The 19,256-nt window shown below is 43.1% G+C and overlaps 1 protein-coding gene across 4 annotated transcripts in view; it reads right to left on the bottom strand.

The window, feature by feature from the left end:
- The window catches only part of ropn1l (rhophilin associated tail protein 1-like), an 86,049-nt gene extending 69,479 nt beyond the window's left edge, over positions 1-16,570 (bottom strand). The window contains exons 1-4 of one of the 4 annotated variants that reach the window (XM_070880573.1): positions 16,441-16,570; positions 7,366-7,501; positions 3,505-3,628; positions 2,087-2,248 (exon numbers count right to left, since the gene is read on the bottom strand). In XM_070880573.1, the coding sequence (XP_070736674.1) occupies positions 2,087-2,248; positions 3,505-3,628; positions 7,366-7,496 (417 nt within the window). In that variant the 5' untranslated portion in view covers positions 7,497-7,501; positions 16,441-16,570. The other 3 variants (XM_070880572.1, XM_070880570.1, XM_070880569.1) reach the window with 3 other exon arrangements.
- Positions 16,571-19,256: the final 2,686 nt, after the last annotated feature.

Genomic DNA, 19,256 nt, shown 5'->3' with positions numbered 1-19,256 from the left:
AGTTCAGGACCCTAGTTTCTGAATTAACTGGGTCACTCTCCATCTTAATAAGGAATTTTACCATATTATGGTCACTCTTCCCCAAGGGGCCTTGCACAATAAGATTGCTAATTAGTCCTTTCTCATTGCACATCACCCAGTCTTGGATGGCCGGTTGGTTCCTCAACATATTGGTCCAGAAAACCATCCCTAATACACTCAAGGAAATCCTCCTCCATCGTGTTGCTATCAGTTTGGTTAGCGCAATCTATATGTAGATTAAAGTCGCCCATGATAACTGCCGTACCTTTATTGCACGCATCCCTAATTTCTTGTTTGATGCTGTCCCCAACCTCACTACTACTGTTTAGTGGCCTGTACACAACCCCCACTAGCGTTTTCTGCCCTTTGGTGTTCCGCAGCTCTACTCATACAGATTCCACATCATCCAAGCTAATGTCCTTCCTTACTATTGCGTTAATTTCCTCTTTAACCAGCAACGCTACCCCACCTCCTTTTCCTTTCTGTCTACCCTTCCTAAATGTTGAATACCCCTGGATGTTGAGTTTCCAGCCTTGGTCACCCTGGAGCCATGTCTCCGTGATGCCAATGATATCATATTCATTAATTGCTGCCTGTGCAGTTAATTCGTCCACCTTATTACGAATACTCCTCGCATTGAGGCACAGAGGCTTCAGGCTTTTTAACACACTTTGCCCTTTTAGACTTTTGCTGCAATGTTGCCTCACGGACTGCAGCGGTTAAAGAAAGCGGCTCACCACCACCTTCTCAAGGGTAATTAGGGATGGGTAATAAATGCTAGCCTTGCCAGCGATGCTCACATCCCAGGAACGAATAAAAAGAAAAATCAACAATTGTGCTTCAAACATCCTATCCATCTCCAAGACTGCTTACTTCCACCTCCAGAGTATTGCCTGGCTCTGCCCCTACACCAGACCTTCTGCCACTGAAACTCTTATGTATGCTTTTATCACTTCCTGATTCCATTTCTCCAATGGCCTCCTTACTGGCCTCCCATCCTCCACTCTGCATAAACTCCAATTTGTTCTAAATTCTGCTTCCTGTAGCCTGTCCTGCACCGATTGTCCATCACTCCTGTCCTCACTGACCTATATTGGGTTCCAACCCTCCGGTGCATTAAATTTTAAAGCCCCTTCCTTGTGTGCAACCTACTCTGTGGCCTCACTCAGCTCTATAGTCACCTACAGTTTTACATCTACCCCCAGTCTTATATCCACCCCCTTCCCTTGTCCCACATTGGCGGGAGAGCCTTCAGTGGTCTCACCCCAAAAAGGCATGAGAGTCCTATTGACATCATAGAACCCTGAATTAAATATTTTAATCTGCTGTGTGCTAATCCCTTCAGGTGGTTGCATGGGCTGCCTGTTCGGAGGTCTCCAGCAAAATGGAGACAGCCACAGTGGCAGCAGGAGCGGGGCAGTAAGTTCCTCCATTTCATTTCCGGGACCCTACTGCTGAGGAGGGAGGCTGCAAAATTTTGCTCCCATGACTTGACACCAGCTCTTTTATTCCTTTTATTTATTTATTTTCTCCGATTTGCATAAAGTGTTTTGAGGTGTTTTCTACGTTAAAAGCTCCTATATAAATGGAATTGGCTGTTGGACTAAGGAGTGGCAACAATACTTTCCTTGGTCTTTGGGCTGGAATTTGAGACTTGTTCTGAAATTCTCTTCCTCTTGATGGTTGTCAAGGTCTTTTGTGTAATGACTGTTGGCTGTCTCAACCCAGTCTTTAGTGCACAACATTAAAGGGCCTATAATTCAGTAGTGACTGACACTAAATTAGCAATCTCTCTCAGAGAAGCCTCATAGATGACTTTTATACTGAATGTCTCAATACTTTTATTACATACAGCACATTTATCACTTCAATTCACACTACATATTGGAACTCTGCATTATTATGTTTATGCATTAGTACAATGTATTACTGGAGAAAATTAGAAATGCAGCAAATAATGTACAATACCATGTTCTATTAATTTGCAATGAATGTTTCATTGACTATTTGGTTTGTAAATTTAAGTATTGTGGTAGTTTTAAACAGTTTGCAAAGGTATACATACCCCACCCAAATCACTGCAAGCAAGCGCCAGGAATTTTATCCACTCAATCTCATCCACGAAATTGCCCAACAGTAGAATGTTTTTTAGTTGTTGGATTGGCAAACCTAGATCTTTCCATTTATCCACCAACTCTTCTTCTACAATATATTTCGCTGGAGAAAACTAAGGTGCATAAATACAATGCTTTTTATTACTGATTTTCAGTATAGCAGCATTTAAACATTTTGACAATCATAAACCGAAGGTCAGCTTACATTTAATAGCAATCTAAAGCAGCAAATGCATCTCCTGGGCATTAAAAACAAAGAAGGAACATTCCTTTACTCTACTGATGTGCTCTCATTAATCACAAGACTGGTTCAGAGAAAGAAGGCGCTTCCGTGCACTTAATTTTATCCCATTATAGCATCTAGTTTCTTTAACAAGTCCAATATCCTGGCTTCAACCACCCTTCCTAGCAATCTGTTCAATACCCTCCATTTAAAGAACTACCTGACAACAGTTCTAAATTTAGAAATGAAATTCTGACAATGAAGATAGAAAGCATCTACTTCAGGACTGGGAAACATCACCAATATTCATTTAATTTTAAGTCCCCATGACTCCCCAAGCCCTGAAAGGCATCCCAAGTATTCTGCTGAGGTTTTCTCTCGTCTGTGATCTACACAAGACGCTCAACCTCATCTGCCCAATTTTTTGTGCATATGCTGTTATCCTTGTCCCTCCCTCACCTTTCACCCCATAACCTCTGCATCACCAGATTATCTTCACTATTTCCACCATCTACAATGTGATCTCCAGGTCGAAATTCTTATTGGGGGAGGGAAGATGAATCAAGCAGAATTCCCCTTAAGCATGGGTGAAAAGTAAACTGAAGATTCTTGGTACACAATGAGATGAACTTCCTGCACTGCCTGAAACATTCAGAACTCTGACAAAGGAACAATTGTTGCACAGCAGACACCCCTCAAACTGTAACCATGCTCCTAACCAGTAATCAGAACCACAATGCAGGAGGGACTAAAATGCTGAAGAGTGATGGAAGGCTGCAAATGGGAATGCTCCAGGAACATTCTGGCTTCATTCGCACCAGATGTGATCTGCTGGAGCATCTATTTTGATCCATCAAACCTGAACTTTAATCTGAGCTCACTAGTAATTGCCATAGTTGAAATCATTACACCCCGCTCCTAATATCTAGAAAGAGACAAGAACTTAAATCTAACTCCAGAGTAATTATTATTCCACAGCAGATCTGCTGATCTCAGCCCAGAAGATGACAAAGGACAGTAAATTGGGACATTTAAAAAGTATAAATGCAAACATGGAATAATGGTCCTTTTCAGCAGTGAATGTAGAGTATTTCAGATTTTCAACAGCAGCCTTGAAGCGTAATGTTTTACTTTCTAGTACTGTACCTGATTGTGCAGAATCTTTAAAAGTCCTGGTGTAAGACCAGTGTTATTTTTCTGTGTTGCCACTGGCATTTCAAACCGCTCTTTCACTGGAAGGGTTTCACCTTTAGACAAAGCTGCAAAATACCTAAATCAACGACAATGATCACAAAGTCACATTAGCTGCAGGTACATAGGAATCCACTGGGATATTCATGAATTTATCGGCTTGTCATGCTGGAACAAGGAAGCATTGCTACTAGAACTCTTTATGCATTTTCTATATCTTCTCTCTTTGGAGCTACCATTAACATTCCTCAACCCAAGGTGGGAGGAGGAGTGTTCTTGCCAATATTGCTCTCAATAAGGTTCACCAATGGCTCTCCCTCTTGGGGGAGGGGTAATGTAAAAACTATTATAATGGCTGCAGGACTAACCTAAACTGTTGCGTGTCGCTTACATTGTGATGTCTCCTCTCCCTTTGCCATACCAGTGGAAGCCATGCCTTCAGCCACCTAAGCTGTATGCTCTTGGATTTCCCCCATGAATCACTCTGCCTCCCCATCTGCCTCTACTCCTTCAAGACCTTCCTTAAAACCCACCTCACCCTGTAATAGCTCTTACCTCCATTTTTTCCTCATTTATGCCTCCCTCGCGAGCCTTGAGATTTTTTTTCTGCATTAAAGGTGCTAGATAAATGCAACTTATTGTTGTTGTTTCAACATGCAACGTTCATGATATCGCAATGCTAACTAATGTCTACCAACTCAGATTTGGTTTCGAAGGTACCAGAGTAAAACGACCCTCCAAACCTGAAGTGAATTTGGGAGCAATTCGCTCAGCGTTGGGTACATGGAATGTGAGTGTGCCGTCAAAGGTACAATTCGAAGCTACAGCTGAAATAATAGGTACTGCTCAGTTTTAGACCTCAGAAGGAGCCCAAACCCATCCAGGTCCAGCGAAACAAAACAAGGCACTTCAGAACAAAATGAGGACTAGTGAAGCTGTACATAATCGGCAATTTGGTTGACACTAACCAATAGAAAAGACATTTGTATCAGACCCAAACTAACCTGGGATTAAATCAATCACTTATATGAGATGGCCAGAATTGGACTGAATCATTTAATTACTGAAAACAACCGAAATCTGCATTTATATAACGTCCTTTAATAAAACGTCTCAAAACGCTTCACAGGAGCATTATCAAACAAAATTTGAAATCGAGGCATATAAGGAGATATGAGCACAGGTGACCAAAAGCTTGGTTAAAGAGGTAGGCTTTAAAATTGGGATGAGCAAGAGGCCAGAATTAGAGGAGCACGGAGATCTTGGAGGGTTGTAGGGCTGGTGAAGGTTATAGAGATAGGGAGGGAGAGGCCATGGAGAGATTTGAAAAGAAGGATGAGAACTTTAAAATACAGGCGTTGCCAGACCGACAGCCAATTGAGGTCAACGAGATCAGGGGTGATGGGTGAATGGGACTTGATGAGAGTTAGGATTTGGGCAGCAGAGATTTGGATGAGTTCAAGTTTATGGAGGTGATGGGATGGCCAGGAGAGCATTGGAATAGTCAAGTCTAGAGGGGAAAAAAGGTATAGATGAATGTTTCAGCAGTAGATGAGGTGAGACGGGGGGGGGGGGGGGGATGACGGGTGATGTCACAGAGGTGGAAATAGGCGGTCTTGGTGATGGAGAGGATATGTGGTTGGAAGCTCAGCTCTGGGTCAAATAGGACACCAAGGTTGTGAACAGTCCGGTTTAGCCTCAGAAAGTGGCCAGGGAGAGGCGGCCACTTACTCACTGCCTCTGCAGCCAGATCCAGCAAAATTGGGCCATAAATTTAATTTGTATTCCATACAATATGCACCATACAAAATAAATAATGCTTCAAGTGTATGAACAACCTGAGGACATTTTAAGTATGAATTTTCATTCTTCTAATATTCAAGACATATACATATGAATAGTTACAGAATTTGGAATTGAAAGGCACAAGAAAACAATGAGAAGGAACGATATATTTAAAAAAAATATGCATGCATCAGTATAATTAGCAGTTTCTCAGTCTACAGTAGACTGTTGACAACGTGGACCATTTACCATATCTCGGGAGCCTCTTATCAACAAAGGCAGACATTGATGCGGAGATTCAACATCGTCTCCAGTGCAGCCTTCGGCCGTCTGAGGAAAAGAGTGTTTGAAAACCAGGCCCTCAAATCTACCACCAAGCTCATGGTCTACAGGGCTGTAGTAATACCCGCCCTCCTGTATGATTCTGAGGAATGGACGATGTATAGAAGGCACCTCAAGTCGCTGAAGATATATCACCAACGAGATCTCCACAAGATCCTGCAAATCCCCTGGGAGGACAGGCGCACCAACAACAGTGTCCTCGTCCAGGCTAACATCCCCAGTATTGAAGCACTGACCACACTCGATCAGCTTCGCTGGGCAGGCCACATCGTTCGCATGCCAGATACGAGACTCCCTAAGCAAATGATTTATGCGGAGCTCCTTCATGGTAAATGAGCCAAAGGTGGGCAGCGGAAGCGTTACAAGGACACCCTCAAAGCCTCCCTGGTAAAGTGCGACATCACCACTGGCACCTGGGAGACCCTGGCCAAAGACCGCCCGAGGTGGAGAAAGTGCATCCGGGAGGGCATTGAGCTCGGAGGTCAAGCGCAGACAGCGGAAGGTGCGCGTGGCAAACCAGCCCTACCAACCCCTTCCCTCGACGAACGTCTGTCCCACTTGTGACAGAGTCTGTGGCTCTTGTATTGGACTGTTCATTTGAGGGTTAATTAGTGACTCAGTTACCGCCACATTGAACAAGTTAAAAAGCAACAGTAACTTGCATTTATATAGCGCCTTTAACATAAACAAATGTCCTAAGGTGCTTCACAGAGGCATAAACAGACATTGAGTCAAAGGAAGAGATATTAGGAGGGGTGAGAGGTGGGTTGCAAGGAGAGCCTTAAAGGGGGAAGAGGCGGAGCAGTTTAAGGAGGGAATTCCAGAGTGTGGGGTCTAGACGGCTGAAGACACGGCCAGCAAGGCGAAGGGAGGGGGCATACATGAGAGGCCAGAGTTAGATGAATGGAGAGGTTGAGGGATTGTGGGGCTGGGGGAGGTTACAGATGAGTGAGGGCATTTAAGGGATTTAAACACAAAGATGAGAATTTTAAATTGGAAGTTTTGGAGTCAATGTAGGCCAGCAAGGATAGGGATGGGAAGTGAGCTGGACCTGGTGTGGAATAGGATATGGGTAGCAGAGTGTTGGATAATCTGAAGTTTACAGAGCGGCCTGGAGTAGTTAGGTTAGGAGGTGATAAAGATGTGGATGAGAGTTTCAGCAGCAGGTGGAGCTGACGCAGAGGTGGGAACTGTGACAGAGGTGGAAACAAGAGGTCTTTATAATGGAGAGTATACAGGATCGAGGGAGTTGGTGAAGAAATAGAGCTGCGCGTTCTCAGCAATCACGTGGAAATTGACGCCATGTCTATGGATGATGTCGCCGAGGGGCAACGTGTAAATGAAGAGGAAGGGAGCCAAGATCAGATCTTTGGGAGATTCCCGGAGGTAGCAGTGCGGGGACGGGAAGAAAAGCCATTGCTGGAGATTCACGGGCTACGATCAGAGAGGCAAGAGTGGAGCGAAGCAATAATCATATACAAGATAGTGTGTACTTCAACAACTGCTTACTGCTCTAGCTTAAATGCATGTATCGTGATTCTCAGAGCCAAGTTGTCAAGATATAATTGAAAATGAACAGGAGTGAACAGCTTTCTTATTCTTTTCAACCTTGGCTCTTCACCTTTGTTTCTCAGCAAAACAAAATGATGGAAACTTGAGCTTGTTAGCTGACGTAAAGGTTTTACTCACGCAGCAGACCACTGAAGAACATCACGTGGCTGGGTCCGGATGGCAGCCTTTGTAAACTGTTTTAAAATGTCAGGAAACTCAGGGGGGATTTCAATCTGCTCAGCGCAGAACATAACGTCAGGAAGAGGCATGGCTGCTGAAAAGGAGAATTAAAAAGGAAAGAGGCTGAGTAAAACAGGAACATACCGGAGAAGCACAAATCAGAACTGCACATAAAGTGTAGTCAGAACTTGACCAGTGAGTGAAAGACTAATCTTAAAGCTGAACACAGATATTTACAGTTCCTCAGGCAGAGCCTAGTACAGTATAGTTCTGATAATTCAAAGTTGTTTTGTTACACTAAATCAAATTGAATAATCCAATGTGAACTAAGCAATGTAAATACCAAAGTGGGAATTTAGTACTAAAAATGTGAATTACCAGATAATTTGAATTTGACTATGTGGATTTTAATTACAAATGAAGCTGAGTACTAAATGGTTAAATACTTGTAAAAAATAATTGTCAATGATTCTCAAAAGTGGTATGTTATCTCCTAAATATAAAATAGATTGTTTGCTCCGCTGAACTCAATGAAGAACTGGCAACAGAGTTTTACACTTTTTACACTACTGATGAATAAGGTTTTGGCATATGCTGCCAGCAGTTCTTATTCCTACTCTTGCCCGCCGGGCAGGCAGTGATTGCTGCCGGGTTCAGATGGATGTCCAAGCCTGAATATGGAAATGAGGTCCGGGAGTTAAAATCTCTCCAGGCCCCGCTACGTGAGTTTATTGCTCGCCCCACCACAACCCTCCCATGCACTGATCCCACCCCAAGTTCAAATCGAGGCCTCTGTTTCTCTTCATACTTTGTCCGTTGCTTTTTACTCTTCTCCCCTCCTATCCTTAGGAAAGCTGCCAATGGACCTTTTGAGCCTTTCCCAAAAGATTGTATCTTGATCCCCTATTCTGCCACTTCCCTTTAAGTGAGCACATCCCTTTAAATTTCACCTGAATTGCTGAAGATAATTCCAACTCTACAAGTTCAGTGACCTAGGTTATCAATCTTCTCAGAAAACCTCAGGTTTACCCCCCCTTTCCCCCAAGATTCAGCCCTTCCTCTCCTAAAGATGGTGCGTGGTACAACCGGGACTGGCATCGCTCCAGTGACCATTCTTCATGTATGAGTTAAGGAACCCTGGTTGACTTTTCCCTTTCCCTAGCATGGGGGATGTACTGAGGCCCATCGCAGTTCTCCAACTGATTGAGAATAGCTAACTCAGCAGAGATTGATTGGAACCTTATCTAATCAGTATGGCTCACGCCAGAAACACAGTTCCGAAAGGCATGACTGTGTCAATATTGTATTTGAGAAGTCTTCAAGAATATCACATACTAGAAAACATGAAACACTTTCAAACTAATGAAGTACTTTTGAAGTGTAATCAACTGTGGTACCATAGTTTCACTAATGCCTGTTTTATAAGTAACAACTCCCTGTTATTATCACAATGCCCCAATTTACCAGTAACTCCCCATTATACCAGTAATATTCCCTGTTATTTTGCTCATGCCCCCAATATACCAAATACACCCTGTTATTTCACTAATATCCCTGTTATATCATAAACAGCCCCCGTTATTTCACTAATGCCCCCGTTATACAAGTAACACACTATTATATCATGAATGCCTGGTTCTATCAATAACACCCCATTATATCATTAATAGCTTGTTATGTCAGTAATGCCTCTGTTGTATGAGTAACAACCCCATTATATCACAATGCCCGGATTTATCAGCAACTCCCCATTATATCACTAATCCCCCACCCCCACTCACTATACCCGCAACACCCGGTTATTTCACTAATGTCCTTGGTGTATCAGCAGCATGCTGTTATTTCACGAATGCCCCTGTTATACCAGTAACACCCTGTTATTTCATGAATGCCCCTGCTGTATCAGTAACACCATGTGTCTTTCACCACAACAAGACAGCTCAAAGCACTTTCAAGCCAATGAAGTATTTTAAAGTGTGGTCACTGTGGTAATTTAATTTCACAAATGCCTCTGTTGTAGAAATAACAGTTATATCACAATGCCCCAATTTACCAGTAACTCCCCATTATTTTACAAATGCCCCTGATATACCAGTGACAATTCCGTTTTATCACAATGCTCCTGTTATACCAACAACACCCTGTTATATCACTAACACCCTATTATATCACTAATGCCCCCATTATACCAGTAACACCATGTTATATCACAAGGCTCATTATACCAATAACATCCTGTTATATCACTAACACCCTGTTTTACGAGTGGCACCCCCTTATTTCACTAATTCCCCCACTGTATCACTAATGTATCCACTTATTTTACTGATGGGAAGATAGGCTGTTTCATCATTCAATGAGATCATGGTTGATCTGTGACCTCACTCCATATACACTCATTTGCCCCATATCCCTTAATATCTTTGGTTAACAGAAGTCTATCAATCTTAGATTTGAAGTTATCAAGTGACCCAGCATCAACTGCGGAAGACAGTTCCAAACTTCCACCACCCTTTGTGTGTGTAGAGGTTTCCTAACTTTATTCCTGAAAGGCCTGGCTCTAATTTTTATGCCACGTCCCCTAGTCATAGATTCCCCACCAGCAGAAATAATTTCTCTTTATCTACCCTCACAGTTCCCCTTTATATCTTGAAACTTTGATCAAATCACTCCTTAATCTTCTAAATTCCAGGGAATACAACCCTTGTTTGTGCAATCTTTCCTTTTACTTTAACCCTTTGAGTCCAGGTATCATTTTCGTGAACCTATGCTGCATTCCCTCCAAGGCCAATATAATCCTCCCTAAGGTGTGGTGCCCAGAACTGCTCACAATACTCCAGGTGTGGTCTAACCAGGGCTTTGTATAGCTGTACCATAACTTCTACCTCCTTGCATTCTAGTCCTCTAAGCCAACATTCCATTAGCTTTTTTATTTTTTTTTTAAACTGTCCATGACATTTTAATGCTCTATGTACATAGACCTCTAAGTCTCTTTGGCTCTCCACTGTTTCTAGCTTTTCCAGTGTACTTGGATAAGAAACATAGAAATTAGGTGCAGGCCCCTCGAACCTGCACCGTCATTCAATAAGATCATGGCTGATTATTCAACCTCAGTACCTCTTTCCTGCTTTCTCTCCATACCCCTTGGTCCCTTTGGCCGTAAGGGCCATATCTAACTCCCTTTTGAATATATCTAACGAACTAGCCTCAACAACTTTCTGCGGTAGAGAATTCCACAGGTTAACCACTCTGAGTGAAGAAGTTTCTCCTCATCTCGGTCCTAAATGGCTTACCTCTTATCCTTAGACTGTGACCCCTCTATCCTATCATCTTAGTCATTAATAAATAGTGTACAGCTGATGCCTGCTGTGTCACAAATGTCTCCACTGTAAAAAAACAAGACTTGCATTTATATAGCATCTTTAACGAAGTCAGGATGCCCCAAAGCACTTTACAGCCAATGTAGTACTTGTTTTGAAGCGTAGTCACTGTTGTAGGAAACGCAGCAGCCAAGTTGTGCACAGCAATGTCCCACAAACAGCAATGTGATACTGACCAGATAATCTGTTTATCTGTTTTGTGATGTGGATTGAGGGATAAATATTGACCAGGACACATGCTCGTCTTTGACATAGTGCCCTGGTATCTTTTACATCCACCTTAGAGAACAGATAGGGCTTTGGTTTAACGTCTTATCCAAAGGACGGCTTCTCCGACAGCGCAGCACTCCCTCAGCACTGCACTGGAGTGTCAGCCTAGATTTTTGTGCTCAAGTCCCTGGAGTGGGACTTGAACCCACAACCTTCTGACCGAGATGCGAGGGTGCTACCCACTGAACCAGGGCTGACCACATAGGCTGCATCACCAATGTCGCTTGCTGTTATCGCTGGTGCGCCCAGTTATTTCACGAATGTCCCCCGCCGACCCACATCTCACTAACCCCGGGGTAACAGCGAACGCTATTTACCGGGTTTGTGCCGACACACAGCGACCTGCGCAGCTCCGACACCAACTCCAGCCGGCCGTTGGCTCGGGTGTGCAGGAGGTGGGGAGAGCGCCGCGATAGGACGCCGGTTGCCGAGGTGACTATTGTGCACAATCCCATAGCGCTCACTTCGGTTGCTGGGTCACCGGACTGCACGTCACGTAATTTGACGGGGCGGAGTCAAATGTGAGTTTGTGCTGGAACAACTGCGCACAACACAGTGCAGTTCAGTATTTAGTACAGTATGTACAATGCAATTCAGTACAGTACACGCCAGTATAGTACGTATTCAGTTTTGTATTTAGTAGTCTAGTATTGAGTATTGTATTTAGTATACTACAGATCAGTGTTCAGCCGAGTACAAGTACAGTACTCAGTATAGTACAACACAGTATTCAGTACAGTACTTTACAATTCAGTATAATACAACTCAGGCTGTCATTGTCACTCATTGGGAGGTTAATAGCTCCGTGATTTTAAGCTTAAGAATGTAAATATTTGTAGTGCAGCATTAACAAATTTAAACGGTTATAACTTGTATTTATATGTGCCTCTAACGTATAAAAAACATAACAAGGGGACGCCATTAAAGAGAGATGCTAAGCCTTAGGGGAATAGTTAGGAGAGGTGCCCAAAGTCATAGTTAAAAAGAAGTTTCCAGAAGAAGTTGCCAAGTGACATGAGAACAAAGTGACAGGCGTTGGGGTTGAGGCAGCTGAAGGCTCTGTCACCAACGATATAGTATAGACGAATGTAGTGGGGGTGTAAAGTTAGTCAGAGGACCTGGAATGGATTATAAAGCTGAAATAGGCTGCAGCGATAGGGTGAGGTGAAGACATGGAAGGATTTGTACACAAGAATGATTTTAAATTTGTTGCATTTCATTGAATCAAAGAATGCTACAGTACAGAAGGAGGCCATGCAGCCCATTTTGCCTGTATTGGCTCTATAAAATGCTATCCAATTAGTCCCGCTCCCCTGCTTTTTCCCCATAGCTCTGCAAAGGTATCCTTTTTTCCCAATTCCCTTTTGAAAGTTTCTATTGAATCTGCTTCCACCACCCTTTCAGGTAGTGCTTCCAGATCATTACAACTCACTGCAAAAAAATCTCATCTCCCCTCTGGTTATTTTACCAATTACTTAAATCTATGTCCTCTGGTTACAGACACGCCTACCAATGAAAACAGTTTCTCCTTAGTTACCCCATCAAAACATCTAATAATTTTGACCACCTACATAAGAACATAAGATTTAGGAACAGGAGTAGGCCATCTAGCCCCTCGAGCCTGCTCCGCCATTCAACAAGATCATGGCTGATCTGGCCGTGGACTCAGCTCCACTTACCCGCCCGCACCCCATAACTCTTAATGGTTAAAAATCTATCTATCTGTGATTTGAATACATTCAATGAGCTAGCCTCAACTGCTTCCTTGGGCAGAGAATTTCACAGATTCACAACCCTCTGGGAGAAGAAATTCCTTCTCAACTCGGTTTTAAATTGGCTCCCCTGTATTTTCAGGCTGTGCCCCCTAGTTCTAGTATCCCCGACCAGTGGAAACAATCTCTCTGCCTCTATCTTGTCTATCCCTTTCATTATTTTAAATGTTTCTATAAGATCACCCCTCATTCTTCGGAACTCCAACGAGTAAAGACCCAGTCTACTCAATCTATCATCATAAGGTAACCCCCTCATCTCCGGAATCAGCCTAGTGAATCGTCTCTGTACCCCCTCCAAAGCTAGTATATCCTTCCTTAAGTAAGGTGACCAAAACTGCACGTAGTACTCCAGGTGCAGCCTCACCAATACCCTGTACAGTTGCAGCAGGACCTCCCTGCTTTTGTACTCCATCCCTCTCGCAATGAAGGCCAACATTTCATTCGTCTTCCTGATTACCTGCTGCACCTGCAGACTAACTTTTTGGGATTCATGCACAAAAACCCCCAAGTCCCTCTGCACCACAGCATGTTGTAATTTCTCCTCATTCAAATAATATTCCCTTTTCCTGTTTCTCTCTCCCCCCCCCCCCCCCCCAAGGTGGATGACCTCACATTTTCCAACATTGTATTCCATCTGCCAAACCTTAGCCCATTCGCTAAACCTATCTAAATAAATCTCTTTGCAGCCTCTGTGTCCTCTTCACAACCCGCGTTCCCACTAATCTTTGTGTCATCTGCAAATTTTGTTACACTACACTCTGTCCCCTCTTCCAGGTCATCTATGTATATTGTAAACAGTTGTGGTCCCAGCACCGATCCCTGTGGCACACCACTAACCACCGATTTCCAACCCGAAAAGGTCCCATTTATCCCGACTCTCTGCTTTCTGTTAGCCAGCCAATTCTCTATCCATGCTAATAAATTTCCTCTGACTCTGCGTACCTTTATCTTCTAAATCTCCCCTTAATCTTCTTTGCTTTAAAGAGAACAATCCCAGCTTCTTTAGTCTCTCCCTCTAGCTGAAGTCCCTGATCTATGGCATAATTCTAGTAAATCGCCTGTGTCCCATTTCCAGTGCCTAGGCATCATTCCTGAAGTATGATGCCAAGAATTGACACAATATTCATCAGAGGCCTAATTTGGAAACAGTGAATGACAGGAGTGATAGGCAAGTGGGACTTAGTGCAAGACATGATACAGGAGATTTTGTCGAGCATGACGGTCAGGAGACCAGTGAGGAAGGCATTGGTGAAATTGTTTCAATGGCAATGGTGTGATGGAGAGCGACAATTTTGCAAAGCTAGAAATAACCTGTCTTGGTAATGGATAGGATAACAATTTGCATTTACATAGCACGTGTAACATGGCAAAACATCCCAAAGCGCTTCACAGGAGCATAATCAGACAAAATAATTGACACCAAGCCAAAGGAGACATTAGAACACATGAGCAAAGGCTTGGTCAAAGAGGTAGGTTTTAAGGCACAAAGGAGGAGAGGCAAAGACTTTTAGGGAGTGAATTCCTGAGTATAAGGACTAGACAACTGAAAATGGCTGCCAATGCTGGGCGAAGGGAATCAAAGGTTGCAAAAGAGGCCAGAATTGGAGGAACGTGGAATTTTCAGAATGTTGTAGGGCTGGAAGTTATAGCAATATAGAGAGGGGTGAGGCCATTGAGGGATTTGAAAACAAGGATGTAAATTTTAAATTTGAGGCATTGCTGGACCGGGAGCAAATGTAAGTCAGCGAGCACAAGGTTGATGGGTGAATGGGACTGGGTGCGAGTTAGAATACAGGCAGCAGAGAATGCCAGGCAGTGTACAATTCTAGCCACGGTATTGCAGAAAGGATATCCAGGCAAGTGTAGAAAAGAGCAAACAGGCAGATATCAACTCTGTTGGAGAAGAGGAGACTTGGAGGACAAATTATACAAGATTCGTAAAGAAATAGATAAATTAAATCCTGATGATGCTTGAAATTGACACAAACTTCAGAACCAGGACTCAAACTTAAAGTGTGAAGATGCAGAGAGTTTTGATTTGGTTACTTTATGCAGAGGATTCTTTGTTTGAAATGGCTCTGGTGCTTGCTGATTACCTTAGCAGCCTTCTTTCTTCTTGTACCACTTCAACCATGAAATACTGCTTGTGGAGGGTTTCAAAACAAGCTTCCATGATTAATTTTAACTGGATTTGCCAATTGCCATGACAGTCTTCGAGTAGATACATTGCCACTCTGAGCTCCTATGAAAGTTCATATTGTAAAAGCTCCTTTTCCTCATCCCTTCTTCCAGCTCTTCCTGACCTGCTGCGATCTTGTAAATGCTTCGTCAGCTTTCCAATAAATTAGCAGAGGTGTGCAAGTTGCAGTTTATTTGAGACACAGGTTTGTCGAAGGAAACTGTCCTGTTGCTGTGAATGTTTTCCTGAAAATTGTGAATTGGAATAGGGACAAGGTGTGTAGCAATAATCTAATAAGAAACAGCCAGCATGGCAAGATCTTACCCAACAAGTCCCTTTGAGGTCTTGAGGATATTAAAAGTAACAAAGTCTAAATTAGATACGCCTATAATATTTATTTAGACTTTCAGAAATACCTGACAAATTGCCACATGTTTAGATATCTCCTAATGTCAGCAAGTAGCTGAGCCATACTGAATAAGTAAGCTTCCCCAAGGAATTGACTACGCTGTTGCCCTTGAATAAGACTCTGGAAGTCTACAAAACAGCTGACTCTTGATTTGAGCTATGAAATTAAATAATTTAAATTCCAATCATATGTACCAAATGTGTTTCAAAACCATTTTATAGGAAGCCGCACACCAAGCTTGCAAGTCTCCTTTTGAACACCACTCTTTCCCATTCATCTGATTTTCTATCACCAATCCAATCAAAGCCCATTAGAGGCAGCAACCAACATGATTCATGAATGTGGAGTATAATTAATACTGAGGAAAACAGTGATAAAATACAAGATATTACTAAGTTTGCAGAATGAGCATGTAATTTGCAAATTAATTTCAATACAGGTTAAGCTTGAAGTGGTGCATTTTGGTAGAAAGAATTAGGAGTCCACATGTGCCTTGGAAAATAGTCTAAACGGGGTAGAGGAGCAAAGGGATCTAGGGATATAAACAACAGTAATACAGGTTAATATGGCCGTTAAAAAAGCAAACAAAGCACTGAGGTTCATTTCTAGAGGGATAGAATTGAAAAGCAGATAAGTTACATTAAACTTGTATATAACCTTGGTTGGACTGCACTTGGAGTACTATGTAAAGTTCTGGTCTCCACATTATAAAAACGATATGGAGGCACACGAGAAGGTGTAAAAAAGATTTACAAGGATGATACCAGAACAGAGAGATTATACCTATCAGGAAAGATTGTACAGGCTGGGGCAACACCTGCCACTTTAACCTCCTCCCTTCCCACCATCCAGGGCCCCGAACACTCCTTCTAGGTCAAACAGCAATTTACTTGAACTTCTTGCAATTTAGTGAACTGTATTCGCTGCTCACTATGTGCTCTCCTCTACATTGGGTAGACCAAATGCAGATTGGGTGACCACTTTACGGAGCACCCCCGTTCAATCCGTAAGGGTGAACCCAACCTTCATCTTTCACTTTAATTCTCCGCTCCACTCCCAATCTGAAATCTCCTTTCTCCGTCTCCTCCACCGTTCCAACAAAGCTCAACGCAAGCCCAAGGAACAGCACCTCATCTTTCAATTAGGCACTTTACAGCCTTTTGGACTCAACATAAAAGATTCAACAATTTCAGACCATAACTTCTGCCCCTATTTTTTCAGGCAGCAGCTGTTTATGATTCAACCATCCCATTTGCAACATTTAATTACTCCCGCCTTCCACCCTATCATAGACCGTCCCTTTTGTTCTTTCCTCTCCTCCCCCTTTTCCCTTCCTCTGCACCTGCTTAAAATCTGTTACATCTCGAAATTTTCCAGTTCTGACGAAAGGACCTGAAACTTTAACTGCTTCTCTCTCCACGGACGCTGCCTGGCCTGCTGAATGTTTTCAGCATTTTTGTTTTTTGTTTCAGACGCCCGCCAATGTTAGCATGCCATTTGCAAAGCATCATAGACAACCCTTATGCTGTCCTCATCTGAAGTAATCACATCTTCCAGCATGACTCATTGGTTACGAATCAGCAACACGAGATGATTTTCCCCTTCTCAGGGTATCCTGAAGTAACCGGTCGTGCCCCTGATCTGCTAACTCAGCACAGATCAAGGATTGAGTATGGGACCTTGCATCTGATGTGCATGAATTTTTAAAAATTCTTTGAAATGTAGGCATTTCTGGCAGGCCAGAATTTATTGCAGATGCCTAGATGCCCTCCAGCAGATGGTGCTAGCTACCTTTTTGAACCACTGCAGTCCTTGTGAAGAAGTTGCTTCGACAATGCTGTTAGGTAGAGAATTCTAGGAACTTTAGCCACAAAAGGCCCCCATATATCCACTGAACCATCCAGGAATCTCTACAGTTGTGCTTTTTGGATGAAGACAAACAAAAATGTTTTCAGAATACTGAAAAACCTTTGATTTTAAATTAATGTTTGAGCAAGAGCAGTTTGCCAGTACGATCTGAACAGGAAGTAGCAATATAGCAAAAGATTAGTGAAAACAAATGTAGGTCCCTTGCAGTCAGAATCAGGTGAATTTATAATGGGGAACAAAGAAATGGCAGACCAATTGAACAAATACTTTGGTTCCGTCTTCACAAAGGAAGACACAAATAACATTCTGGAAATGCTAGGGGACCGAGGGTCTAGTGAGAAGGAGGAACTAAAGGAAATCCTTATTCGTCAGGAAATGGTGTTGGGGAAATTGATGGGATTGAAGGCTGATAAATCCCCAGGGCCAGATAGTCTGCATCCCAGAGTACTTAAGGAAGTGGCCCTAGAAATAGTGGATACATTGATGATCATTTTCCAACAGTCTATCGACTCTGGATCAGTTTCTATGGACTGGAGGATAGCTAATGTAACACCACTTTTTAAGAAAGGCGAGAGAGAGAAAATGGTGAATTATAGACCGGTTAGCCTGACATCAGTAGTGGAGAAAATGTTGGAATCAATTATTAAAGATGAAATAGCAGCGCATTTGGAAAGCAGTGACAGGATCGGTCCAAGTCAGCATGGATTTATTAAAGGGAAATCATGCTCGTCAAATCTTCTAGAATTTTTTGAGGATGTAACTAGTAGAGTGGACAAGGGAGAACCAATGGATGTGGTGTATTTAGACTTTCAAAAGGCTTTTGACAAGGTCCCACACAAGAGATTGGTGTGCAAAATTAAAGAACATGGTATTGGGGGTAATGGATTGACATGAATAGAGAACTGATTAGCAGACAGGAAGCAGAGAGTCGGGTTAAATTAGTCCTTTTCAGAATGGCAGGCAGTGACTAGTGGGATGCTGCAGAGCTCAGTGCTGGGACCCCAGCTCTTTACAATATACATCAATGATATAGATGAAGGAATTGAGAGTAATATCTCCAAGTTTTCAGATGACACTAAGCTGGGTGGCAGTGTGAGCTGTGAGGAGGATGCTAAGAGGCTGCAGGGTGACTTGGACAGGTTAGGTGAGTGGGCAAATGCATGGCAGATGCAGTATAATGTGGATAAATGTGAGGCTATCCACTTTGGTGGCAAAAACATGAAGGCAGAATATTATCTGAATGGCGGATTAGGAAAAGGGGAGACCTGGGTGTCATGGTACATCAGTTATTGAAAGTTGGCATGCAGGTGCAGCAGGTGGTGAAGGCGGCAAATGGCATGTTGGCCTTCATAGCTAAGGGATTTGAGTAAAAGAGCAGGGAGGTCGTGCTGCAGTTGTACAGGGCCTTGGTGAGGCCTCACCTGGAATATTGTGTTCAGTTTTGGTCTCCTAATCTGAGGAAGGACGTTCTTGCTATTGAGGGAGTGCAGCGAAGGTTCACCAGACTGATTCCCAGGATGGCAGGACTGACATATGAGGAGAGACGGGATCGACTGGGCCTGTATTCACTGGGGTGTTTAGAAGAATGAGAGGGGATCTCGTAGAAATATATAAAATTCCGACAGGACTGGACAGGTTAGATGCAGGAAGAATGTTCCCAATGTTGGGGGAGTCCAGAACCAGTAGTCACAGTCTAAGAATAAGGGGTAAGCCATTTAGGACTGAGATGAGGAGAAACTACTTCACTCAGAGAGTTGTTAACCTGTGGAATTCTCTTCCACAGAGTTGTTGATGCCAGTTTGTTAGATATATTCTTGTGTCGAATGTCATCGGAGAGGGGAGATCGAGGCGGCCTACGAAAGGCCCAGGAGTCGGGAGACTCGGGAGTTCGAGTGTTGTCGGAGAGGTGGAGCAGGGAGATCGAGACGGCCTACAAAAGGCCCAGGAGTCGGGAGGCTCGGGAGTTCGAG

This window comes from Pristiophorus japonicus, chromosome 5 (genome assembly GCF_044704955.1).
Source record: "Pristiophorus japonicus isolate sPriJap1 chromosome 5, sPriJap1.hap1, whole genome shotgun sequence".
In the NCBI taxonomy this organism is placed as follows: domain Eukaryota; kingdom Metazoa; phylum Chordata; class Chondrichthyes; family Pristiophoridae; genus Pristiophorus; species Pristiophorus japonicus.
This window is presented reverse-complemented; position numbering and strand designations above follow the sequence as displayed.